General features: G+C 70.4%; 4 protein-coding genes across 5 annotated transcripts; 2 read left to right on the plus strand and 2 right to left on the minus strand.

Annotated features, from left to right (window-relative positions):
• Window positions 1-63: 63 nt before the first annotated feature.
• On the minus strand, window positions 64-5,119 carry MCM7 (minichromosome maintenance complex component 7). The gene is made up of 15 exons (XM_074814018.1): window positions 4,949-5,119; window positions 4,782-4,861; window positions 4,388-4,552; window positions 4,180-4,304; window positions 3,756-3,936; window positions 3,541-3,678; window positions 2,946-3,095; window positions 2,751-2,865; window positions 2,509-2,640; window positions 2,164-2,247; window positions 1,695-2,088; window positions 1,417-1,500; window positions 1,161-1,329; window positions 642-751; window positions 64-469 (listed from the first exon to the last, which is right to left on the minus strand). The coding sequence occupies exons 1-15, from the start codon at window positions 4,977-4,979 to the stop codon at window positions 265-267; spliced, it is 2,163 nt and encodes a 720-aa protein (XP_074670119.1). The 5' UTR covers window positions 4,980-5,119; the 3' UTR covers window positions 64-264.
• A 629-nt stretch (window positions 5,120-5,748) lies between these two features.
• AP4M1 (adaptor related protein complex 4 subunit mu 1) lies at window positions 5,749-9,277 on the plus strand. The gene is made up of 15 exons (XM_074814023.1): window positions 5,749-5,930; window positions 6,027-6,121; window positions 6,198-6,304; window positions 6,374-6,470; window positions 6,788-6,898; window positions 6,983-7,063; window positions 7,136-7,198; window positions 7,401-7,467; window positions 7,557-7,610; window positions 7,742-7,848; window positions 7,922-8,013; window positions 8,351-8,395; window positions 8,466-8,516; window positions 8,589-8,706; window positions 8,877-9,277. The coding sequence occupies exons 1-15, from the start codon at window positions 5,873-5,875 to the stop codon at window positions 9,063-9,065; spliced, it is 1,335 nt and encodes a 444-aa protein (XP_074670124.1). The 5' UTR covers window positions 5,749-5,872; the 3' UTR covers window positions 9,066-9,277.
• On the minus strand, window positions 9,176-20,557 carry STAG3 (STAG3 cohesin complex component). The gene is made up of 37 exons (XM_074814022.1): window positions 20,413-20,557; window positions 20,306-20,348; window positions 19,310-20,130; window positions 18,535-18,825; window positions 18,122-18,275; window positions 17,953-18,046; window positions 17,762-17,878; window positions 17,522-17,618; window positions 17,347-17,423; window positions 17,072-17,276; window positions 16,847-16,998; window positions 16,697-16,770; window positions 16,403-16,526; window positions 16,232-16,330; window positions 16,084-16,163; window positions 15,766-15,873; window positions 14,809-14,908; window positions 14,618-14,729; window positions 13,969-14,072; window positions 13,801-13,890; window positions 13,629-13,718; window positions 13,132-13,332; window positions 12,683-12,753; window positions 12,333-12,420; window positions 12,163-12,243; window positions 11,986-12,078; window positions 11,735-11,915; window positions 11,531-11,658; window positions 11,353-11,454; window positions 10,906-11,051; window positions 10,697-10,825; window positions 10,399-10,583; window positions 9,922-10,069; window positions 9,798-9,836; window positions 9,573-9,684; window positions 9,402-9,464; window positions 9,176-9,306 (listed from the first exon to the last, which is right to left on the minus strand). The coding sequence occupies exons 1-37, from the start codon at window positions 20,555-20,557 to the stop codon at window positions 9,298-9,300; spliced, it is 4,953 nt and encodes a 1,650-aa protein (XP_074670123.1). The 3' UTR covers window positions 9,176-9,297.
• On the plus strand, window positions 19,436-23,436 carry GAL3ST4 (galactose-3-O-sulfotransferase 4). 2 transcript variants are annotated; one of them, XM_074814024.1, is made up of 4 exons: window positions 19,436-19,717; window positions 20,965-21,120; window positions 21,348-21,615; window positions 22,065-23,436. In XM_074814024.1, exons 2-4 carry the CDS (start codon window positions 20,972-20,974, stop codon window positions 22,872-22,874), a joined length of 1,227 nt encoding a protein of 408 aa, XP_074670125.1. In that variant the 5' UTR covers window positions 19,436-19,717; window positions 20,965-20,971; the 3' UTR covers window positions 22,875-23,436. The 2 variants fall into 2 exon arrangements, with proteins under 2 accessions (XP_074670125.1, XP_074670126.1); XM_074814025.1 differs by having other exon boundaries at window positions 21,007-21,120.
• Window positions 23,437-23,549: the final 113 nt, after the last annotated feature.

The raw sequence follows: 23,549 nt of genomic DNA on the forward strand, positions 1-23,549 counted from the left end.
ACGTGGGCCCAAGGGGGGAGCAGGGCCCCGGGAGGGGGTGAGCAGGCTGGTGCCACCACCAAAAAGAGTAAGAAAAGCCTCTTTATTGGTAAAACAGCGCTTGGCAAGATGCTGTAACGAGGGGAGCGGGGCCGGAGCAGGGGAAGGGCCGCGGGAGTCAGCAGACACGGCCTGTGCCAGGATGGTGACAGGGGCTGCAGCCCCGCCTGTCCCTCTGCGCCGGGGGGGGGGGGGGCTGTAGGGCGTCCCTGCATGTGCCCCCCCTCAGACAAAGGTGATGCGGGTGCGGGCGGGGTTGACCTGCAGCACGTCGAGCTCCTCGTACTCCTGGAGCGCGGCCTGGACCTGGGCGGGGGTGAAGCCCTTGGCCAGGCAGCGCTGCAGGGCCTCGGCGTAGGGCACGGCCCGGCCCCGGCCCCCCGCCAGCTCCCGCACCGCCGCGAAGATGGCGTCGGCCGGACGCTGCACCCTGGGGGAACACAAGGGGCTCAGGGGGGTCCTGGCAGTGCCACCTCTTCCCACCCACCCCACAGCGACCCCAGGGACAAGGGGGCAGGGCTGGGGCTCCCCCAATGCTGCCTCCCCCTTCCTGGCAGGTTGGAGCCACTGTCACCCCGTGTCCCTCCGTGTCCCCTGCTCACCGGCTCTGCTGTCCCTTGTCTCCCAGCAGCGAGTCCTTCGACATCTCCATGAGCCTCATGGCCTCGTTCACATCCTCCTTCTCCACCACGTCCACCAGCCGCAGCCGGGCCTGTGGGACCGGGGCCATTGGCAGCAACCGGGACCCCACCCAGCACCGCCCTGCCTCAGGGTGCCCCCCCAAGACCACTGGAAGCCCCTGGGCAGCCCCAGGAAGAGACAGGGGACGCAGGGGGATGGGAGGGGACACCGGCCGTGCGCTGGTTGTGCCTCGGGGGCTCTGGAAGTGCTGCCGTGGCAGTAGATGCCGCACACACACTACCTGCACAAACAGCACTTTGGGGCCCCTGGGGCTTGCGGAGGACCAGGGGGGACAGGGACACTCTCCCAGCCCAACTCGACCCTCCTGGGTCAGGGCTGGCTCCATCCAGCCCAGCTTTAGCTCTTCTCCTGCCTGGTCCTGCCCGGCTCCGCGGGTCCCGCTCTGCCACGCGCACCCCCCCGCCCGTCCCGGGGCTCACCAGGGCGGTGGCCAGGCGCAGGATGCCCAGCAAGGTGCGCGCCGAGGTGTAGGTCGTGTCCTTGCTGGCCCAGGCCTCCTTCCGCATCTCCACGTAGGCGGCCGTGATGTAGTCGGCCAAAGCCTCCGGCACCACCGGCTGCTTCCGCTTGCACATGGCGATGTAGCGCCTGCGGGACGGGCAGGGTGAGGGGCCAGCGGGGACAGGGCCAGGGCCAGCGGGGACGGGGCCAGCGGCCCCTTGCAGCCTCTCTCACCTCATGAGCTTCATGTCGAGCTGCTGGAAGGAGCAGGGGGGCTGGCGGCTGTGCTGGTGCACGTAGGTGATGTGCTGGGCCAGGCTGTGGGGCAGAGAGGGGCTGGCAGTGGGGCCGGGGCTGGCCCACGACTACTGGCCGAGCCCCACGTCTCTCCTGTGGGCCCCACGTGCTGCCCAGCCCAGCCCCTCACATGCCCCCAGCACCCACCACTCACCCCCCAGCTCCCAGTGTCCCCCCCAGCCCCACACCCGCCGTCCTCCCGCTCCCCCCCTCACCGCAGGTCGTTGTCGCGATCAGGACGGTCCTGGATGAGCCAGAGCAGGTCGAAGCGGGAGAGGAGGGCGGCGGGCAGCTGGATGTTGTGCTCCAGGCTGCGCTTGGGGTTGTAGCGGCCGTAGGCGGGGTTGGCAGCGGCCAGGATGGCGCAGCGGGCGTTGAGGGTGGCCAGCACGCCCGCCTTGGCGATGGAGATGCTCTGCTGCTCCATCACCTCGTGGATGGCCGTGCGGTCGCCCTCCAGCATCTTGTCGAACTCGTCGATGCAGCAGACGCCGCGGTCGGCCAGCACCAGCGCGCCCCCCTCCAGCGCCAGCTCCCCCGTCAGGGGGTCCCGCAGCACGGCCGCCGTCAGCCCCACGCCCGAGGAGCCGCGGCCGGTCGTGTACTGGCCTGGGGGCAGAGGGGATCGGCGGGGTGAGGGCGGGGGCAGCGGGCACCCCCCCGCCCCGGGAGCCCGGCACTCACTGCGGGGGGCCAGGCGGTCGATGTAGGACAGAAGCTGCGACTTGGCAACGCCGGGGTCGCCCATGAGGCAGATGTTGATGTTTCCTGGGGGAGGAGAAGGGAAGCGTGAGTCCGTGGCGGGGGGGGAAATCTGCACCCTCTGCCCCACTTGGCCGTGTTCCTGCCCCAGATCCCTCAGCTGCAGCTGCCAATTCCTTCCACGGTCCCAAGAGGCCAACCCCATCGCCCACACCTGCCTGAGTGACACGGGACACCGACTCTAAACCTCCCGGACCCTTGGCTGACCCCAGACCCCCCAAACCTTCCTGCAGGAGAGGGCCCCCCCAGCGCAGCGCGCAGACTCACCCCGGATCTTCATGCCGTGGGGGTTGCGATCCACGCCGCCCACCAGCAGCAGCAGCAGCGCTTTCTTCACGTCCTCGTGGCCGTAGATCTCGGGGGCGATGGAGGAGGCCAGCTTGTCATAGAAGTCCTCCTCTGCGAAGGCAGCAAGGGAAGCCATGGGGCGGCCGCCTGCCCCGCCATGGGGCGGCCCTGGGCTCCGCTCGCCCCGAGCTGGGCACATCCTGGGAGGCCGACGGCCTCACCTGTGATCTGCCGGAGCTCCTCCTCGCTCAGCTCCCCAGTCCCCGACTCATCCTCCTCGCTCTTGTTCATCTTCACGATGCAGTGGGCCTCCAGGTAGGTCTCGGAGAGCAAGCCCTGTGGGAGAGGAGAGTGGCGGCGGGTCAGGGCAGCTGCGGGCCCCACTGCAGCCCGCCCCCCCCAGCCACGGTGCTCGCCTGGGCCATCTGGCGGAAGCCCGTCTTCAGCAGGGGCAGGAAGACGCCGGTGACGCTGACGTGGTCCCCGGGCTGGGCCAGGCGCGTGTTCTCCCCGTGCACGGCCACGCTGATGGAGCGGGGAAGGTGTCCCACCGGCACCTGGTCGGTCTGCAGGGAGAGACAGGGCTGGGGACGTGCAGCAGCAGGAGGCACCACCAGACTCTGTCCCTGTCCCACCCCTGCACCAGTATGGACTGGGGCAGACTGGACAGGACAGAGCCACGTGGACGTGTCGCCTCTTTATTGCCAGCAGTGATGACGCTGACCCAGCTGTATGGGCTGGGGGAGACTGTCCCCCTCCACCCCAAAGACTGGGGCCAATCTGGGGCTTCCTAAGCTTGAGACCCTGATTCTACTGCAGTCCCCGAGCTCTGTGAGACCCTGGAGAGGTGACACAGCAGCACTGCATCACTATTGTCACCCCCCTGATGGAGCCAGACTGTCCCTAGAGGAGAGCAGGCATGGGGGGGGGGGGCGAGGAAGATAGGCCTCTCCAATTGCAGCTGGGGCTCACGGGGACACCCCAAGGTCCCGGCCCCTCACCCCCACTCACGTGCTCCTGCATCTTCAGCTCCTGGAACTTGATGAACTTGGAGCCGCGGCTCTGCAGGTAGAGCCGCCCCCCCGAGCGGTTCGTCTGGCACTCGCGGCTCGGGCACATCAGCAGAGGCATGAAGGTGGGCGACTGGATCTGGGGAGAGCCGAGTTGGTGGGCTAGGGCTGACCACAGTCCCCACGCCCGTCCCGGGACCCTTCCACCATGCTTACGGGCTGGTAGGTCTCGGCCCCGCACTGGTCGCAGCTGTAGGTAGCCACCACCATCATGGGCTTGACCTCAGTGACGCGGGTGACGATGCCGCGGACAGTCACCAGCTTCCCGATGCAGTCAGCCTTGACATCGCGGACCACACGGGCTTTGGCGGTGGAGGGGGCCTTGAAATAGAGCTCGCTGGGGACAAGGGGGACAGGAAGGGACAGGGTTAGTGGGGAGGCAGCCGAGGCAGGGATGGGAACGTGGGAAAAAGGAGCAGGAGAGAGTTGGAGGGGACGGGGGGGCTGCACACAAGGACAGAACAGGGTCCCAGGGCAGGCAGGTGAGTTAAGAGAGGAGATGGGGCTCCCCAGGGACACCGGGCAGCAGGGCTGGGGTTAGAGGGGGACGCAGGGGGGACCCGGCCACCCTCGCACTCACAAGCGCCGCAGCAGCTCGGGGGGGTACTGGTTCTGGGGGCTGCGGGTGTCCCCTGCGTCCCGGCCCCGCTGCTCCAGCAGCAGCCGGTGCTCGATGTACACGTCCAGCACGTCCTTGCGGGACACCTGGGGACACCGGAGTGGGGGGGGGGTGTCAGAGGGGGCCGCTGGGGAACCCCACAGCCCCCCAGCGCCGAGGGAGCCCCCACCTCACGCTCCTTGTAGAGCGGCAGCAGCTCGTGGACTGCGTCGGCGAAGAGGCGGCTGTAGCGCTTGGCGTTGTCACAGGCGGCCTCGGCCAGCTCGGGGTCGTCCTCCGCCACATCGTCCAGCGCCACGTACAGCGCCACGCGCTCCCGGTGCGCCAGCGCCGTCTGGGGGGGACGGGGGGGTTGGGGGGACCCCAAACTGGCTGCGGCCGCACCCGGGGACAGGGCGGGGTGATGGGAGGGGCCCCAACCGGGGCGGGGTGACGGGAGGGGACCCCCGCTGCCACGGCGGGGGGCGGCTGCAGCAGGCAGGGGCGGGGAAGGGGGCGAGGACCGCCCCCTCACGGCGACCCCCAGCACCGCGGATCCCCCCGGGCCGGGCGGCCGCTCTCACCAGCTGCTCCCGGTACGGGAACTCCTTGCCGCCGTCGGCGCCATCGCGGTAGAAATCCTGCAGGAACCGCTTCGCCTTCTCTAGAGGGGGCGGGGGGGGAAGGTGGGAAGCTCGGTCACGGCATCCCGACCGGTCCCCCGGCCCCGCCCGCCCCGGCCCGGCCATACCTTTTTCGGCGGCGTAGTCGCGTGGCGCCATGGCAGGATCGGTCCCGGGCCGGGTCGTGCCGGTGCCGTTACGGGTCCCCGCGAAGGTCCAATCCCGGAGCCGCCGCCGCTCGCGCTCCCACCGCCGCAACTAAAAGTGGCGCGAAAACCGGCACCACGTGACTGTCACCGCCCAGTCCGGCGCGGGCCACGCCCCTTCCGGCGGTGTCATGTGACCGCCACCCGCGCGGCGGGACGCAGGTTGGGGGGACGCGGAGGGGCCCTGGACACGCCCCTTCTTAAAGGGGCCGCGGCAGGGGGGAGCCGGGGGGGGCGCTGGGGTGGGGGCCTAGAGAGGGACAAAGATCCGGGCGGGGCTTCGGGGGTGCTGAGCCCTTGGGTGGGGGGTGGGTCTTGGGGTGCGGCGCCTGGGGTGCACAGGTCGCTGGGAGGGCACAGGGTGCTGGGGGGGGCACAGGGTGCTGGAGGACACAGGGTGCTGGGAGGGGCACAGTTGTGCTGGGGGGGGGCACAGGGTGCTGGAGGACACAGGGTGCTGGGAGGGGCACAGCTGTGCTGGGAGTGGCACAGGGTGCTGGGGGGGGGCACAGGGTGCTGGAGGACACAGGGTGCTGGAGGACACAGAGTGCTGGGAGGGGCACAGCTGTGCTGGGAGTGGCACAGGGTGCTGGGGGGCGCACAGGGTGCTGGGGGCGCACAGGGTGCTGGAGGACACAGGGTGCTGGGGGGCGCACAGGGTGCTGGGGGCGCACAGGGTGCTGGAGGACACAGGGTGCTGGGGGGGCACAGGGTGCTGGGGGCTCTGGGGCAGGGCCCGGGCGGGTGGTGGTCTCAGGTAGGCGGCTTTGGGGTGCGCAGAGCTCGAGGGGGTTGCAGGGCCCTGGGGGGCCCACACAAACCCCGCCTGACCCCCCCAGCCTGGCGATGCTGTCCCAGATCTTCATCCTCTCCTCCAAGGGCGACCGGCTCATCCACAAGGACTGTATCCTCCGCTCCCTGCACCCCCAGGGGTCCCCCCGCTTGGGGGGCTCCCCAGCCCCCCCCCCGTGTTTCCCCCATTCTCCTTAACCCCCCCCAGTCCGTGGGGAGACCTGCGGCACCAGTATGGACCTTGCTGACACCTTCTACCGCAGGATCACCTCCCTGCCGGGGGACCAGGCCCCTGTCTTCATGGTAAGGCGGGGCTGGGGGGACACGGGGAGGCTCCGTGGGGGTCCCGCGGGGGTCACGGCTCTGCTCCCCTCCCCAGACACACGAGGGCCGGCACTTTGTCCACGTGCGACACGCGGGGCTCTACTTCGTGGCCACCACGACGCCGGACGCGTCGCCCTTCACGCTGGTGGAGTTCCTCAACAGGTACGGAATGGCCGGGGGGCGCGATGGGGGGTGACGGGGACCCCCTGATGGCTGCGGGTCCTGCTGCAGGCTGGTGACGCTGCTGCGGGACTTCTGCGGGCCCCTCAGCGAGAAGAACGTCAGCCTCAACTTCGCCCTCATCTACGAGCTGCTGGATGAGATGCTGGTGGGGACTTGCCGAGGGGAGCTGGGGACACGCCTGGGGGTGCTGGGGATGCCCTTTGGGGGGGGTGAGGACACCTTGGCATGGCGAGAACTCCCTGAAGGGAACAGGGGACACCCCGGGGGACACTGGGGACACCTCATGGGGCTGGGGACACACCTTGGGGTGGTGGGCACCCCCTTGGGGCTGGGGACAGCTCAGGGGGTGACAGGAGCCCCCAGGAACACCCATTTGGGACACCCCAGAAAGAAGGGGACAGGGGACACCTCAGGGTCCACATGGGACAGCTTTGAGGGGTGACGGCCCCCCCGGCCCCCCAGGACTACGGCTACATCCAGACCACGGCACCCGAGGTGCTGCGCAACTTCATGCACACGGAGCCTGTGGCCACCAAACCCTTCAGCCTCCTCGACCTGGGCTCCATCGGGCTGGTGAGGACCCAGGGACACCCCCACCCCCCCCGGCCCCCCCGGCTGCGGTGCCCAAACCCTGTGTCCCCCTGCATGTCATTGCAGTTCGGCGCCGAGACGCAGCAGAGCAGAGTGGCCCCCAGCTCGGCCGCCAGCCGCCCTGTGCTGCCACCCCGGGGGGAGCAGGTAGGACCCCCCCAGTGTCCCCGTGTCCCCCTGTTGTCCCCCCTCAGCCTTGACCCCCCTCTCTGGCCACAGGGCACCAGGAACGAGGTCTTCGTGGATGTGGTGGAAAGGCTGACGGTGGTCATCGCTGCCAACGTGAGCGGGCACAGGGAGCCCCTGCCCCACGCCCTCCCACATCAACGTGTCCCCAGAGCATCGCCCCATGTCCCCTGGGTGCTCTGGCTCTGCGTACTGCCCCCAGGCCCCCCCCACCCCCTGGGACCCCCGTATTCTCCCCAGGTCTCATCCACCCCCCGTCCTGTCCCATCCCAGCTCAGCCCACGTCCCCTCTCCCCAGGGGACACCCATGAAGGTGGACGTCCAGGGGGAAATTCGCCTCAAGTGTTACCTGCCCAGCTGTGTGGGTAAGGGGGGGCCGGGGTTGGGGTAAGGGGGGTGGGGGACAGCCAGGGCTGTCCCCCGGGGTCACCGGGTGCCCCCTCTGTCCCCACAGAGATGCGCATTGGGCTGACGGAGGAGTTCTGCGTGGGCAAGTCAGAGCTGCGGGGTGAGCGCAGTCCCCCCCGATACCTGCCCCTGCCCTCCAGCACCCCCCTAACACCCGCGGCTGCCCCCCAACACCCCCCTAGCCCCTGCTTTGCCCCCCGCTACCCCGTAGCACCCTCCTATGCCCCGCAGGCTACGGCACGGCCGTCCGGGTGGATGAATGCGCCTTCCACAGCTCCATCAAGCTGGACGAGTTTGAGAGCGGGAGGGTCCTGAAGGTCACCCCGAGCCAGGGGGAGGTGAGGGGCACCAGGGGACACTGGGGACGTGGGGGGGGCCGTGGCAGCCGCCCCTAAGCCCCGTCTCCCCCAGCTCACGCTCATGCAGTACCAGCTGGCAGACGACATCCCCTCGCCTCTGCCTTTCCGCCTCTTCCCCACCGTGGACCAGGACCCCACGGGGAGGTGAGTGGGGGGGCGTGGGGTGGGGGCAGCACCCCCGTTCTGACCATCCCTGGGGGTGACCCCGGTTCCGGCCAGAACAGAGTTAACGGGCTGGGGGGGCCTGGACCGGGGCGGGGCGGGGGGGCGGCAAGCAGCCGCCTCCTGCGCAGCGGTTCGGGGCTCCCGTTGTTGCTGTGGTTTCGTTACTGATCCGGGTTTTTATTCAACCTACGAATTCTCTTTTTTCTCCCCCCCGTTTCACCGGGCGGGGGCAGTAAGCGGCTGGCTGCGCGGTGGTGGGCTGCGGGCCGAGTTCACCCCGCGACCCCCGGCTCTGACCGGCCTCGTCTCCCCGCAGGCTCCGGCTGTACCTGAAGCTCCGCTGTGACCTGCCCCCCAAGAGGTAGGGGCACGGGGGGCTGGGGGGGCCGCGTCAGAGCCTGGCTGCTGACCCCGCTCCCCCCAAATTCCAGCCAAGCCCTCAACGTCTGCCTGCAGCTGCCTGTGCCCAAGGGCGTGAGCAGGTGGGTGCTGGCGCCTGGGGGTCTGGGGGCTGCTCGCGGTCTCGTCACCCGCTCACCCCGCCGTCCCCCCAGCCTGGCGCAGGAGCTGAGCAGCCCCGAGCAGACGGCCGAGCTGCAGCCCGGCACCAAGTCCCTCCGCTGGGACATCCCGCGCTGCCAGGGCGGGTCGCAGCTCTCCGCGCTCTTCAAGGTGAGGGCTGGGGGGGCTGGGCAGGGAGCCCCGGACAGGCAGGGACCTGTCCCCCTCCAGCCTGCGGGGCCTGGCGCCGGGCAGGGACACACGCTCCCGTCGGGGAGGGGGGCAGCCGTGGGGGGCCGGTGTCCCGTGCCGTCCCCGGCGTCACCGCGCCCTCCCTGCAGCTGGAGGTGCCGGGGCTGAGCCGCGCGTCGCTGCTGGAGCTGGGCCCGGCCAACCTGGCCTTCGAGCTGCCCGCACACACGTGCTCGGGGCTGCACGTCCGCTTCGTGCGGCTGCCGGGGCCGGCCGGGCCCCCCCAGCGCTGGGTGCGCTACCTCACCCACAGCGACTCCTACGTGCTGCGCCTCTGAGCGGGGACCCCGCCGAGACCCGCAGCCTGCGGACCCCCAGCACTGGGAACCTGCGCCCCGACACCGGGGACCCGCGCCCGGAAAGGGAAAGCTGCGCCCCGACACCGGCTGTCAAACAAGTATTTATTAAGCATCACCAAACAGGGCCCGGGGAGCTGGGCTCCCCCAGATTTGGGCTCGTAACAACAATAAACAGGCACCAAACTGCTCCGTGCTGCCAGGGCTCCCTCGCTCAGTCACCCTGCGGGGAGAGGGGGCCTGTGAGACACACCCCCCCCCCCCCCCCAGTGTGGGGTCCCTCTTCCCCATGAGGCCCCATGCATTCCCCCAGCTCACCTCGATGCCCAGGATGGTCGAGTCAAAGAGGTCCCGGAGCTGATCCTGGGGGTCCAGCAGAGTCTGGAGGGGGCAGATTGGGGCTGGGTGGGGTGGGGGCACCCCCGGGCACCCCCAACTCCAGCTGTGCAGGGGCAGGTGGCTGGGAGGACCCTCAGGGGGTGGCCTCACCCTGTCCTGCTCTGGGCTGTCCTCACTGCTCTCCTCTTCAATCAGCACCTCCTCTTCCTCCTCCTCCTCTTCCTTCTGCTCCTCTTCCTCCTCCTCCACCATCAGGCTGAGCCTGGGGGAGAAGGGAGGGAGGTGGAGGACCCTCCCCAAGACTCTCCCCCTGCTGCCCCAATGCCCACCTGGTCCCCTCTGGTGCCCACCCCATGCCCCCCGGCCCTCGCTCACCGGTTGATCCCGCTGCATCGGTGGGACAGGGAGCTGCTGCTGGAGGAGGGGATGGAATCAGAGGGGGGCCCTGAGTGGGGGGCATCCGGTTTGGGGGGGGTCTCACCCCAGCTCAGCCGCTCACCTCTGCAGGAGGCTGGGGTCGGAGCCGGGGTCCTGCGCACGCAGGCGGGGCAGGGGGGGCCTGGCGCCCCGCAGCATGGTGGAGGTCAGGGCCGGGCTGGGGAGGCGGCTGCTTGGCCACGGGCTGGAGTCGGGGAGCTCCGAGGGGGCTGCGGGAGGGGGCTGAGCATGGGGATCCCCACCCCATCCCCACACCCTATCCCTGTCCCCGAGCCGTGTCCCCGTCCCCCACCCCCCGAGGACAGTCTGGCTCCGGCAGAGGTGACGGCCCTGACAGGAACCCCCCTTTGCCACCTCTGCGCCTCCTGTCCCCCAGAGCCCTTCCCTCTGTACTGGGGAGCCTCACCCCAGGCCCAGCCTCTGGCCGGGGTCCCCTCAGCGACAGACAGAGCGGGAAGAGCCCCCCCAGCCCAGCCTGGGTGCTGGGGGTGGCACGGCCCCAGGAGATGGGGTCCCCGGGGCTCAGCCCCCGCCTCACCGTCCATGCGGGGCCTCTTGGCAGCGGAGCCGGGCGGGGGGCGGGGGGCCGTGCTGCGGCTGCTGACGGAGCCCCCCTCCTCCTGCGGCTGCAGGGAGCTGCGGTAGGCGACCAGGGACGGCCACGGCGCGTCCCGCAGCGCCGGCCACTGCCGCTCCTGGCACGTCTTCTCCAGGTAGGCCAGTCTGCGGGGGGACGGGGGGACGCGGTGGGCGACACGGCACCAGGGCCCTGCAGGGTGCTGGGGGACCCAAATGGGACCCCGTCAGCCCCCGGGCATCCCCCACCCCCCACTCACATCAGGGCCTTGTCAGGGCGCAGCAGCCGGGGCGAGAACTCGCTCAGCACCTCCAGGAAGGGCAGGTTGAGGGGTGGCAGCCCCGGCCCGGGGCCCGGAGGCTCCTGGAAGGCGAACTGGATCCCCTCCCTGGCCGGGGCAGAGGGGTGAGGGGGCAGGCTGAGCCCCGGCCTGGCCCCCCGGTCCCCCAGCCCCCCGGCCCCGCGCACTTGTGCACGCTGAGCAGCGCCGGGCGGTTGCGGAGCTGGTGAAGGCTGAAGAGGAGGGAGAAACGCCGCGCCAGGTCCCGGATCTCCAGGAAAGCCTCGGCCGCCCGGATCTCGGGGCCCTGCTGCAGCAGCAGCTCTGTCATCAGCTGCGTGGGGACAGAGGGTCAGTGTGGGACCCCTTGGAGACACCCAGACCCCCCGGGAGACCCCAAGCTTCCTGGATGCCCTCCCACCCCCTAGAGTCTCCCAGACCCCCCCCCTTCCCCCTCGCCCCCAGAGCCTCCTGGACCCCTGGATGTCTCCAGACCCCCCCCAAACCTCCTGGAGCCTCGCAGACTTCCCTAGAGCACCCCAAAGACCCCTTACACCCACCTGGAGACCCCCCAGAGCCCCTCAGAGCCTCCTGGATGACCCCAGAGCCCCCAGAGCCCCCAGCCAGCACCGTACCTGCTGCAAGCTCAGCAGCAGGGTGTGGGCCCACTCCTGCCGGTCGATCCGCCGGGTGCAGTTCAGCGTCTCTTTGATGATGTCCCCATAGTCGCTGTAAAACTGGAGAGGAGGGGACAGGGCCGTGTCCCCGAGCCATCGCGGGGCCAGCGGGACAGCCCTCCCGTGCACCCCTTACCTTGGCGTAGTGCTTGAAGACATCGGAGGCAGCGCTGAGCTCCAGCACGCTGTAGATGATGAGCTTGCAGAAGCCGGCCAGGAGCACCCGGCGCTGGTGCAGCTCCGCGATGCGGCTCTCGCCATCCTCTGTGGAGACAGGATGGGACGGTGCGGGGGACAGGCATCCCGGAGGACAGTCCTGGGATGCGTGGAGGGGACGTACCCGTGGCCGAGAGCTCCTCGTGGCTGCAGGTGTGGTGGAAGACGTGGTCCATGAGGAAGGCGGCCAGCTGGGACTGCAGCCCCGCGTCGGGCAGCAGCACCAGCGGGGCCAGCGCCTCCCGCCCGTCCTGCGGCAGCTGGGGCCCAAACACCAGCAGCAGGTCACTGAGCACCACGAAGGCCTGAGGACACAGGGACGGGCTCGGCGCCAGGCCTGGACCCCCGCTCCGTGTCCCCCCGGCCCCTGCGTACCTGCTCCTGGACGCCAGCGTCCACGTCGGACAGGCAGCTCTGGCACAGCGAGCAGAAGGAGGTGACTCTGGTCTTCAGGCTTTGCAGCTGCTCCTGGGCAGGGGCACGCGGTGGCCTTTAGGGACACGGGGGCTGCCCCAAGTCATCCCCAGGGCTGTCCCTGTGCTACCCGCTCACCTGGGGGATGTTGGTGCTGGGCAGGCGCGAGAGCTCCCAGAGGATGTGGAAGTGGAGGCACGTGATAGCAGGGACAAGGACCTGTGGGGGAAGATGTGGGCAAGGGACGGCCACGGTGCTGAGCAGCCACATCCCCACCAGGTCCCCAGGGTCCCCAGGGCGGTCGGTACCTGCGAGGGCACCTCGCCCGTGTCCACAGTGTGCTGCAGGAGCTGGGCGCAGGGCTCGAAGAGCTGCCAGGGTGTCAGGTCGTGGGCGCTGCAGGGACAGAGCAGCATCAGCAGGGCGAGGGGAGATGTGGGGCAAGAGACAGGACGCTGGGGGACAGAGACACGGGGGGCACACGGGGCAGGGGACACACAGGGCAAGGAACAGGGCACTGGGACATGTGGAGCACAGGGGACAGGCTGCCAGGCACACGAGGGGCAGAGGGACAGGCATGTGGAGGAGGACAAGGACACAGGGGGACCCCTGGGGGCGCGGGCAGAGGGGTGGTGTGGCCCCACGGCTCCCCACTCACTTGAACAGGACGGAGATCCTCTTCAGTGTGGCCGCCATGCTGTACACCTCCTCCTCGTCCAGGGACGAGGCCTGGGCAGGGCCCAGGGTTGGGGACGCTCCGTGCGGGGTTGGGGACTCACGCGGGGTTGGGGACACCCCACTCCCCACAGCTCCTCGCCACTCTCCCACCCAGCACCTCCCAGACCGGCTCTTCCCTGCCGAAGTCCCGTCTCTGCCCAGGCCACCGCTGTACCTACAAGTCCTGGTCCCTCTCCTGTCCTCAGTCCTGTCCTGGCGCCAGGTCCCTGTCTGTCCTCAGCCCTATCCTGGAGTCCAGGTCCCTGCCCTGGGGTGGCCCAAGCTCCATCCCAGGCGCCAGGTCCACATCCGGATCTTCAGGTCCCTGTCCTGGCCCCTGCAGTCCCCAGCCCCGACCCAGACGCAGGGTCCCTCTCCCGTCCCCCCTACCTGAAGCAGCTCGGTGACCTCCTGGTGGAACTTGTCGGCCAGCTGGTCGGCCAGGCGGCTGCGCACCAGGTCCCCGCGGCCGTGCAGGGCGAGCTCGGGGTCACAGAGCGCGTGGAGCGCGCGGGACGCGGCCTCCAGCACCGCTTGCCCCGCGTGCTTCTCCACCACCTCCTGCAGCTGCCCCAGCACCAGCTCCAGGTGCTGCGGGGAGAGGAGGCTGCCAGGGGCACGGGGACACGCTGCCTCCCCAGGGACGAGGGTCACGGGGCTGCCCACGGGGACGAGAGGACTTGCAGCCTCCCGCAGGGACAGACAGCCCTCCCCCGGAGAGGGCAAGGACGGCCCCTCGGTGGGGGGCACAGGGCCCACAGCCTCCCAAGGGGGACACCCGGGGACCCGCGGGCATCCCGTCCCTGCAGACCCATTTCCCAGGGGCCGAGCGGCTCTGCCCCAGCCCCGGGGGGCCGGATCCTGCCCGGGGGGCGAGGGGGCAGCACCTTCTCCAGCCGCCCGGTGCAGTAGATGCTGAGGTCGAAGCAGCGCAGCACCTCCAGGAGCAGAGCCGCCTTCTCAGCGTCGGCTGAGAACTGGGAGACAGCAGCGGGGGGGGGTGTCAACGCCGACCCTCCCCAGGCCCCCAGGGGTGTTGGGGGGCCCGGTCCCCCTCACCTTGGCCAGCAGCTGGGGCAGGGCCGGGACAAGGCAGTGGGTGAGACGGGTTCTCTCCTCCACCTGCGCCTTGCGCTCACGGGCCGAGGGCTGGGGGCAGAAAGGGGGCTCAGGGTGGCCTGGGGGGGCCCCCTGCTCCCTCCCCAGCACCATTCCCAGCCCTGTTACCTTCTTGGCCGGTCCACGGCCCACCGGGGGCTGCCCCTCGGCTGCCTGGACCACGCTGGCTGCCAGGATCTCCACCAGTGCCTTCTCCTGCTGGTCTGCCAGGCCTGGGGAGGGGAATGAGGTGTCTGGGGGGGCAGCCTGGCACCCCCTCTGCTGTGCCAGAGGGTCCCAAGGCATCCCAATAAATCCCAGTGCATCCCAACAAATCCCAGTATGTCCCCTGACCACCCACCAGCACCCCAGCAATGTCGCAGCACAATCCGGTAGCATCCGAGCATGTCCCCGTATGTTCTAGTGATACGTCAGTGCCTTCCTATCACATCCCAGCATCTCCCAGAGATGTCCCACAGCAACTCCAGTGTCTCCCAGTGACATCCCTGTATATCCCAGTACATTGCAGCAATCCTGCAGTGTCTCCCCGTGATCTCTCAATACATTCTAGTGTATCCCAGCATCTCCCAGTGTGTTCCAGCAACGTCCTTGTACACCTCAAGGGTGTCCCAGGGTGTTCTAATGCAGCCCACTTGGTCCCAGCAACATCCCAGCATATCCCAGTATCTCCCAGTGATATCCCAGCGTATCCCACTGTCTCTCAGTGACGCCTCCATGGTGTCACGGCACATTTCAGTGTCTCCTGGTAGTGCCATACCCTCAGTGGGCGACTCCTCCAGCAGCAAAGCGCTGATGGTCTCCCAGTCCCTCAGCCTGGGCCCGGCACAGTCCCACAGGCTGTCCACCAAGTAGGCCGCATGCTCGTGGAGCTGGGGAGGGGGGACAGGGACCGTCAGGGCAGGCAGGGCCCCCACCCCGACCTGCCAGGCCCCCTGCGGCCGCTCTCACCTCACTCTCGATGAAGAAGGCCAGAAGCAGCCGGAAGAAGGTCCTGTTCTCCCCATCGTGAGACGGCTCCCTGCCCACCTCTCGTTGGGGGTCCAGCAGCCTGGGGACACACGCACAGGGTCACACGGGGGTCCCATGTCCCCACGCTGGGTGTGAGGGGGGCAGAACCCCGGGGGCACACAGAGACGGGGCTATCAAGTGCCTGAGCAGGACATACAGGGGGGAGTGCCCCAAGGGACAGGGTCACCAGGGCCCCACGTACCCCCTGCTCTGGGGACAGAGACGAGGGACACGTGGGGACCAGAAACCCAAGGGACAGAGATGGGGGATGCACCTACCCCCTGCTCTGGGGAGAGAGCCCCAGGGGACGCAGACACGGGGGTCCCCCCCCGCCTCGGCCCTGGGGCGGCACCCGAACCCTGAGCCCCGGGGGACAGGGAGGACCCGGGCTGACGCCACGCGCAGCTGCTGCCGCCCCAGCTGTGCGGGGGAACGGGGTCGGGACAAGCCCAAACACCGCCGCTGCCAAGAGCCGCCAAGGCCTGCGCCGAGGTAAACACGGCGCCGCTGGCCTCCCCTCCGCCGAGCGCGCCAAGGCTGGCGCAGGAGCACGAGCGCGCGAGCGGCCGGGGCTCGGGGCAGCTGACCCAGCGCGTGCTGGGCTCACGCTTGCCCCGCGGCGACCCCCGGGCCGGATGCGGCTGCCCCAGGTCCCGCTCTCATTAGGGACGGTGCTGACGAGCCTGGGACGAAGGCCTCCGCCGGCTGCCTGCCAGATGTTCCCCACTGTGGAATGGGGAGGAAACCGAGCCTGACTCAGGGTTTGGCAGGCAGAAAACGCTCGGCTTTTTGTGGGGGCTGCGGCCGGGTGACGGCAGCTCCGGTGCCGGGCAGCGGTGGGCTGGGGGCCAGACGCTGTCACGGGGTGGGCTGTGCCAGGCACCGGCCCGCGCTCACCTGCGGTAGAGGAAGAGCCCGGCGGCGGAGGCCAGCGCCCGGCTGGATACGTAGACTACGGGGTAGACGCTCTGGCAGTCCTCCTCCGTCAGCGCCTCCTCCACGTTCCTGTGCACGAGCAACAGCGGGGGTCCCCGCTTCTCCCGTCCCCCAGCCCCGCTTCCCCCGTCCCTGTTCTTGCTGTGGGGCCGCGTCCCCAGGACCCTGCATTCGCAGCAGGACCCCGTTCCCCAGGAGCCCTCCAGCCCCATCGCCTGTCCCCTCTCACTGGTGGGCCCTGTGCCCCCACGTCCCCCCCAGCCTCAGCCCCAGGCTCACTCCAGCATCATTGTCAGCAGCTTCACCACCTCCACAGCCACGTCGGTCTCCTTGTCGAGCACCATGGACACTATGCGGGTCTGGCGACAGGAATGCGGTCGGTGACAGCCTGCCGGCACCCGGGGGACCCCCGCGGGCCCCCCCTCACCTTGAAGCGGCTGGTGAAGAGCTCCATGTGGGCGGCCGTGTCCCGGTGGCAGTACAGCCCCTGCAGCGCCTTCACGCACTGCAGGCGCACCTCCCGCTGCTGCAGGGGCAGGGGCCGTCAGCGGGACCCCCGGTCCGGCCCCGTGGGCCCCGGCCCCCATCCCTGGCCCACCTTGTCATGCAGGGTCCAGCCAATGTACTTGAGGTAGCCATCGGTGAGGAAGGAGGCCACGTAGCTCCTCATCCATGTCCCCAGCTCCTCCATGCAGATGGCCCGGATCTCGGGCACCACGTCCCTGCCGTGCGCGGCACCGCCCAGGCTCACACCGTGGTCCCCCGGGGAGCGACATCCCTGTCCCCGCAGTGCTCCCACCTGCCCTCCCGGCCCGGCCACACCACGCTCCGTGCCCCTTCTCCCCAGTCACGAGACCCCCTTCTGCCCCCGAGCTGCTGGGCCAGCCCCAACCTGTAGCGGTGCACAAAGACGCCCTTGAAGATGGCGTTCATCATGTTCTCGATCTCCTCCTGCTGCTCCTGGAGCTGGGGGACGCAGCGGGGCTCAGACAGGGCCCGGCCCCCCACTGTCACCACCCAGCCCCCCGCCGCTGCTGCCCACCTCCCGGCGCTTCTCCAGCAGAGCCTCCAGCCTGTCGGTGGCCCGGCGGCCCGGCCCTTTGCTCCGCTCGGCCTCGTACTGCCGCTGGTTGTTCTCCTGGTGCAGGCTCACGCCCAGCGCCACGTTCACCAGCGCCGTCATCAGCTTCATGGCTGGGCGGGCAGCGTGGTGGGAGCGGGGACCCCCGTGGGGAGCCCGCGGGAGCCCCCCCGGGGAGCTGCCTACCTGCCAGGGTGCTGGTGTGGCGGAAAGCCCGCACCTGGGAGTCAGAGAGGCCGGTGAGCAGGGAGATGAGGGCGTCCATCAGGAACTCGTCGTAGACGACGCTGTACTGACACCGCTGCACCACCACGGCCACCAGCTCGCAGAAGCCGGCCCGGAAGCGGCGCCAGGGCTGGGTGCCCAGCGAGAGCGGGTAGTCGGCCGAATCCTGGGGGACACAGGGTGAGCCGGGCCCCCACCAGTCCCGCTGCCGCCTTCCCCCCACACCCGCCCAGCACCTCCTCGAACTTCTCTGTCAGGTGCTGGATGATCTCCGAGTTCTGCAGGTGCCTGAACATCTCCGGGGTCACCACGCCTGCCGGGGGAGCCAGGGGTGTAACGGGGGTCCCCAGGGGGGGGCCGGGCCCCGCCAGCAGCACAGAAAGACAGAGCACCCGGCGGAGACCCCCCCACCTCTGCAGCCGCAGGAGCGGATGATAAAGTTGGCGAGCTCCAGGAACCCCGTCTCGCGGTCCTGCTTGTAGGTCTCCAGCCAGTCGTCCACCACCGTCTGTGGCACAGGACCGCCAGCATCAAACAGCGGCCCGTGGGGGACACCCGAGTCGCCCGCTCGAGACGTCATGGACCCCTGTGTCCCTTCATCCCCTGTGCGAGCCGGCTGGGCCCCCCAGGGTGCTGCAGGAGCAAGGTTACCTCGACGGCGATCTTGGCCGACCTGACAGCCTCGAAGAGGGTGTTTTGCTCTGGGTTGCTCGCAGCCAGACTGCTCCTGTCCCCGCTGGGCTCCCTCCTCCGGGGACGCTTCGAGACCTGGGAGGGGGCACGGCAAAGGGTTGGAGCAGCCTCAGGATGGGGGCACGGGTGGAAGGAGGGGCAGGACGCACGGGGCCGTGGCTCAGCGCCCGGTGGGGTCCCCGCTTGCTGCGCAGCTGCAGCGTGTCCTCGAAGTCGCTGCCGGAGCCGCCGCTGCTGAGGTCCCTGCGGGAACAGCACGGCGGCAGGGTGCACCCAGGGCCCGGCTGAGCGCCCCCCCCCCCCCCCCGCCCCACTCACGGGCTGCCGGGAGCCGACGGCGGGGAGCTGCTCTGCGCCCCGGCCGACCCCGCTGCGGGGCTGGAGCCGGTGCCCGGCCCGGCGGAGGAGCCGGAGCTGCAGGAGGCGCCCTGGAGGCGGGCCGAGCGCCGGGGGGGCATGGCGGCGGCCGGGCCTGGGGGAGAGCGAGGCGGCTGGGGGCGGGGGGCGGGAGCACCCCCGGCCCGGGGGGGGGGCCCGAGTACCCACAGGCACGCCCGGCCCGGCCCGGCCCGGCCTCACCGAGGCGGGAAGAGGGCCCGGGCCTGCCCCGGGGGGGCGAGGGAGGCCTCAGACCCCCGGGGTCCCACCGAGGAGGGGGCCGCCCCTCCCCATCCCCCCCGTGGTCACGTGCCCCCCTCCCCTCCCCTCCCCCCGTCCTGCCTCGCGCTGACGATCCTCGTCAGGCCCCGCACGTGGCTGCGGGAGCTCAGTGCGCAGACGCGGCCCCGCCCCCGGGGTCACGTGCAAGGGGCGGGGCCCGATCGGCCCGGGGTCCGTATAACCCCTAGAGCCGGGAGTGTCCCGAGGGTCCCTACAGCCCCCGGAGCCGGGGGTGTCCCGGGGGTCCCTACAGCCCCTGGAGCCAGGGGTCCCCCAGCGCCCTGTGACCCCCAAGTGCCTCATGTCCCGGGGTGCCCCGCAGCCTCCACCAGGCCCTGGCGTCCCGCAAAGCCACGGCTCCCCTAAGCCGACCCGTACGTCACGTAGGTCCCCATGTGCTGGGGGTCCCCTACAGCCCCTACAGGCCCAGAACACCGAGGCCCCGTCTGGTGCCACTCGGCCCTGGCGTCTCCAAGAGCCTGGGGGTCCCCACAGCCCCCTCGGGACTGGGGAGTCCTTGCCGCCCCATATAGCCTGGGGGTTCCCCACGGCCTCCTCTGCTCTGGGGTGTCCCCCCGTCCTGCTGCCCCAGCTCTGCCCCCCACGAGTCCCCCCGTGTGCACTCCCTCTGTCCCTCCATCCCTCCTACTCCTCCATCCTCTCCCTGTCCCCCCCTCCAGTGTTCCCCAGTGCCCCCTCTGCGACCCCCAGGCCCTGCAGTGTCCCCCCAGTGCCTCCCAGTGCTCCCAGTCTCCCCCAGTCCCGCAGCCCGGAGAGCGGGGGCAGCTCTTGGCTCCGGGCCGTGCTCGGGAGCGCCCCCCGTTGCCCCCGGGTCTGTCCCGCTACGGCGGGGGACGAGGGCATTGGGCGGGGGGGCCGTCCCGCTGCCGGTGCCGGTCCCGGGGCGTCCCGCCGCGTCTGGGCGGGGGCGCGGGGGCCGTCCCGGTACCGGGGGCCGTCCCGGTGCGGCGGGGCGGGGCGGGACAGCGGGAGACAAAGGAGAAAACTTCGCGAAGAGCGGCCGGGACATCGGGAGCCGCCGGGACACCGGCCCCCCCGAGCCCCCGGCCCGGCGTTCGAGACCCGCCCCCCGGGCGTCGGCTCCCGCGACAGCAGGACCGGGGCGGCCGGACCCCCTGCCCGGGACGCCGGGGCGGCCGGAGCCCCCCCGTGCCGAGCCCCGGGCTGCCCCTGAGCCCCCCCCGAGAGCTCGGCAGAATGTGGCGGGGCTGAGCAAGCGGCCCCGCGTCCGCGGTGAGTGCGGGGGGGACACCGGGACCGGGAGGGGGGGAAACCGGGGGGCACCGGGACTGACACCAGTGGGCACTGGGACCGGGGGGACACTGAGGGGCACCGTGGGGGCACAGAGGGTCGGGGGACACCGGCACACGGGGAGCCGGGGGTCTGGAGGGCTGTGGGGGACAGGGTGGGCACATGTGAGGGGCGAGGGGCACGGAGGGGACACAGGGTTCACGGGGCACGGGGGGGGCACAGAACTTGGCGGGGAGCCCCAGCGGGACGGTGTCTGGGAAGCCACGCGGCCTGGGGGACGCTGGGGACAGTGGGACGAGGTGACTGTGAGGTCACGCAGGGGACGGGGGTCCTGATGCGACTCAGGGTCCAGGGGTACACGTGGCTGTGCAGGACATGGGGGGATGGGGGGGGAGCTGTAAGGCAACGGGAGAGGTGGGGGACCCAGGGCTTAGGTGACCCAGGGGTCTGGGGACAGGGAGTCAGGGGAACCCGGGGGAAAAGGAGGTCCTGGAGGAGAGGCAGGGGAGATGCAGGTCTAGGGGTCAACCTGGGGGGACGGAGTGGGCCCTGGGGCAAGGCTGGGGGTACATGGGGGCAGGGGGCTGGACAGGCTGTGGAGGGGGCTGGGCGGCTACAGGGAGACACAGGGGGGTGAGGGGGGGACACGGGTTTGGGGCCACAGGGGTCCCAGGGACCTGGAGCAAAACGGGGGGGAACAGGAGAGATATTGGGATGCAGTTGGGGACATGGGGTCAGGGGACAGGAGTGTCCTTGAGAAGGTATGGGGGGGGAAAGTGGCATCTCGGGGACAGGGGCTGTGGGGGACAGATGACATTTCATGGAGGGGAACAGGGGCTCCTGGAACGGACAAGGTGGGGGGGGGAGTCCTGGAGGGGGACAGGGGGACACAGGGGTTTCCTGGAGAGATGGGGAGAGCGGAGGGTCCTGCAGTGGGACAGAGAGGCCTGGGGACACAGGGGGGTCCTGGGGCACAGGGAGGGATGGCTGTGGCAGAGGTCTCCCCAGGACAGTGGCCCGTCCCTGTCCCTGTCGCCAGTCCCCTTCCGTAACGGCCCCAGCTGTCCCTGGGTGGGGCCAGGCTGGCGGGTGCCCAATGCCCCGCAGACCCCCCCGGCGCCACGATGTGGCTCTGGGCGGTCCCGGGGCTCTGCCCCCACTGGGTGGGATGCGACTGGCTTGGTGGGAACGTGGGGTCCCCGATGTGGCAGCACCCCTATGTCCCCCAGGAAGGTGATGCCGGGGTTGCCTGAGCCACCGTTTTCCCGCAGGATGATGAAACTGCCACCTGCCTGCTGCCGGCTTCAGACGCTGGGGGCTGCCCTGGGGGTCTGCGTCACCATCGGCTTCACAGTGCAGCTCCTGGGGGGGCCCTTCCAGCGCAGGTGAGACACCCCCTGCCCCGGTCCCCCTGCTCACCACACGCTGCATTCCCAAAATCGCCTGGGGCCTCACCCAGGGGATGTCCCAGGTCAGGGGGGATGCAGGTTCCCGACGCCTTCGGCATCCACTGGACGGATGGGAAGGGGGTCTGCAGCCCCCTGGGACGGCTGGGGCCGGACAGGATGGGGGATCCCCACTGGCACCCCCTGACCCTGCCATGTATCCTCAGGGCCCCCGTGGCCCCCGTCGGCCGCCCCCCGGCACCCTGCCAGCCCCACACCCACTTGGTGTTTCTGAAGACCCACAAGACGGGGGGCAGCAGCGTGGTCAACCTGCTGCACCGCTTCGGAGAGGCGCGGGGGCTGCGCTTCGCCCTGCCCCACCGCTACCAGTTCGGGTACCCCGGCCCCTTCCGGGCCGAGCGGGTCAAGGGGTACCGCCCAGGGGGTCCCCCCTTTGACATCATCTGCCACCACATGCGCTTCAACCTCACGGAGGTACCAGGGATGCGGGGGGACAGCAGGGACACGATGGGTGGGGGGAAAGAAGGGGGGACGTGGGGGAGTGGGGCTGGGTTGGGGGATGTCAGGTGGAGAGGGGTGGGGGCCAGGGCTGGGGTGGGGTTGAGGGCATCTGCGGGAGGTGGAGGACGTCACGGGGAGATGGAGGAGGTCTGGGGAGGTTTGGAAAGAGAAACTGTCTGGCGGAGCCAGGGGATGCCGGGGGGGATGCGGGATGTCTGGAGGAGACGGGAGACATCACGTGAGGCAGACGAGATCTAGGGGCGACAGGATGCCTGGGGAAGGCGGAGGAGGCTGGGGGGAGCCGGGGGCATCTGGGGGAGCTGGGGGACACCCAAGGGAGCGGGGGGGACGGCGGGGGCGGGGGTGCGCAGCTGGCGGCCGCCCCGGTGGGGTGCCGAGCCGCCGCCGCGGTTCCTGCCCAGGTGCAGAAGGTGATGCCCAACGACAGCTTCTACTTCTCCATCGTGCGGGACCCGGGCACGCTGGGCGAGTCGGCCTTCGCCTACTACCGGGCTGTGGCGCCGGCCTTCCGGCGGGCCCCGTCGCTGGCCGCCTTTCTGGCGGCCCCAGGGCGCTTCTACGAGGCCGGGGCACGGGGCAACCACTACGCCCGCAACCTGCAGTGGTTCGACTTCGGCCTGCCGGCAGTGGGGGACGGGGACGGGGCGGCGGTGGCAGCGGCGCTGGCGGGGCTGGAGCGGGCCTTCGCTCTGGTGCTGCTGGCTGAGCACTTCGACGAGTCGCTGGTGCTGCTGCGCGAGGCGCTGTGCTGGCCCGAGGAGGCCGTGGCCGCCTTCGCCCACAACGGCCGCCCCGCTGAGGGTGCCCCCCGCGTCTCGCCCGCCCAGGCCGCCCGCCTGCGGGCCTGGAACAGCCTCGACTGGGAGCTCTACGCCCACCTCAACCGGTCCTTCTGGCGCCGGGCCGAGGCCTTCGGAGCCGCCCGCCTGCGGGAGGAGGTGGCCCGCCTGCGCCAGCACCGTGCTGCCCTGGCCCGCCGCTGCCTGCAGGGTGGCGGACCCCTGCCCGCCCGTGCCATCCCTGACGGCCGCCTCCGCCCCTTCCAGCCCCCCGGCCGGGCTCAGATCCTGGGGTACGCCCTGCGGGCTGGGCTGCCCCCCGCCGAGCGGGAGCGCTGCGCTCGCCTCGCCACCCCCGAGCTGCAGTACAAGGACATCCTCGACCAGCGACAGTTTGGGGGGGGCAACGCGTCCGTCCCGCCCGGGGGATAGCGGGGGGAACCCCGACAGCCATGCGTGGCCCGGGAATGGCGCTGTGCCTTGGTTTACCTGGGCCAGGCGACAGCCCCCCTAACCCTGATGAGGATCAGGGTCCCCCCATGGAACCACTTTGTGCCTCAGTTTACCTGCTGTGGGTAACGCTGCCCTCCCCCCCCAGTCTAACAGGGATTGGGGTCCCCCCACGGTACAGCTCTGCCTCAGTTTACCTGGGCTGGTAATGGCCACCCCTACCCCCGACAGGGATCGGGGTCCTCCCATGGTACCACCCTGTGCTTCAGTTTACCGGGGCCGGGTAATTGCCCCCCCTGCCCCCGGTGGGGATCCGCCCCCGCCCCCATGGTACAGGTCCGTGCCTCAGTTTACCAGGGCCAGGTAATGGCCCCCCCGCCCCCATGGTACAGGTCCGTGCCTCAGTTTACCAGGGCCAGGTAATGGCTCCCCTGCCCCGGTGGGGACCAGCCCCCCTCCACTCCCTGGGGGAAGAGGCTGGCGCAGGCCCCGCCCCGTCAAGGCTCGCTTCGTGGTAACTATGGCAATAAAGACTGGAATCAGACCGCTGATTAGGTGTTGTTGCTGCCAATCACTCGGGAGATCGCGTGGCGCGGCAGGAACGGAAGTTCCGCCCCCCCCCGGGGATGATTGGTCCCTGTGCCCGAGGAGCATCAT

This window comes from Strix aluco, unplaced genomic scaffold (assembly GCF_031877795.1).
Source record: "Strix aluco isolate bStrAlu1 unplaced genomic scaffold, bStrAlu1.hap1 HAP1_SCAFFOLD_125, whole genome shotgun sequence".
NCBI lineage: Eukaryota > Metazoa > Chordata > Aves > Strigiformes > Strigidae > Strix > Strix aluco.

What these genes read in the sequence shown, in the direction of transcription:
- STAG3 (XM_074814022.1), bottom strand. Translation starts at nt 20,557, where the DNA reads ATGAAATGTCATCTGTCCCCCACAGCCCCTGTCCCCGAGATGCCACTT. An exon ending in CCGTCGGCTCCCGGCAGCCC is followed by an intron (nt 18,047 to 18,121) that starts GTGAGTGGGGCG and finishes CTGTTCCCGCAG; the next exon opens with GGACCTCAGCAGCGGCGGCT. An exon ending in GGGCTCTTCCTCTACCGCAG is followed by an intron (nt 14,909 to 15,765) that starts GTGAGCGCGGGC and finishes GTGTGTCCCCAG; the next exon opens with GCTGCTGGACCCCCAACGAG.
- MCM7 (XM_074814018.1), bottom strand. Translation starts at nt 4,979, where the DNA reads ATGGCGCCACGCGACTACGCCGCCGAAAAAG. An exon ending in CCCGAGCTGCTGCGGCGCTT is followed by an intron (nt 3,937 to 4,179) that starts GTGAGTGCGAGG and finishes CCTTGTCCCCAG; the next exon opens with CGAGCTCTATTTCAAGGCCC. An exon ending in GCTTCCGCCAGATGGCCCAG is followed by an intron (nt 2,866 to 2,945) that starts GCGAGCACCGTG and finishes CCTCTCCCACAG; the next exon opens with GGCTTGCTCTCCGAGACCTA.
- GAL3ST4 (XM_074814024.1), top strand. Translation starts at nt 20,972, where the DNA reads ATGCCGGGGTTGCCTGAGCCACCGTTTTCCCGCAGGATGATGAAACTG. An exon ending in GGGGGGCCCTTCCAGCGCAG is followed by an intron (nt 21,121 to 21,347) that starts GTGAGACACCCC and finishes ATGTATCCTCAG; the next exon opens with GGCCCCCGTGGCCCCCGTCG. An exon ending in TGCGCTTCAACCTCACGGAG is followed by an intron (nt 21,616 to 22,064) that starts GTACCAGGGATG and finishes GTTCCTGCCCAG; the next exon opens with GTGCAGAAGGTGATGCCCAA.
- AP4M1 (XM_074814023.1), top strand. Translation starts at nt 5,873, where the DNA reads ATGCTGTCCCAGATCTTCATCCTCTCCTCCAAGGGCGACCGGCTCATC. An exon ending in TTACCTGCCCAGCTGTGTGG is followed by an intron (nt 7,468 to 7,556) that starts GTAAGGGGGGGC and finishes CTGTCCCCACAG; the next exon opens with AGATGCGCATTGGGCTGACG. An exon ending in GACCAGGACCCCACGGGGAG is followed by an intron (nt 8,014 to 8,350) that starts GTGAGTGGGGGG and finishes GTCTCCCCGCAG; the next exon opens with GCTCCGGCTGTACCTGAAGC.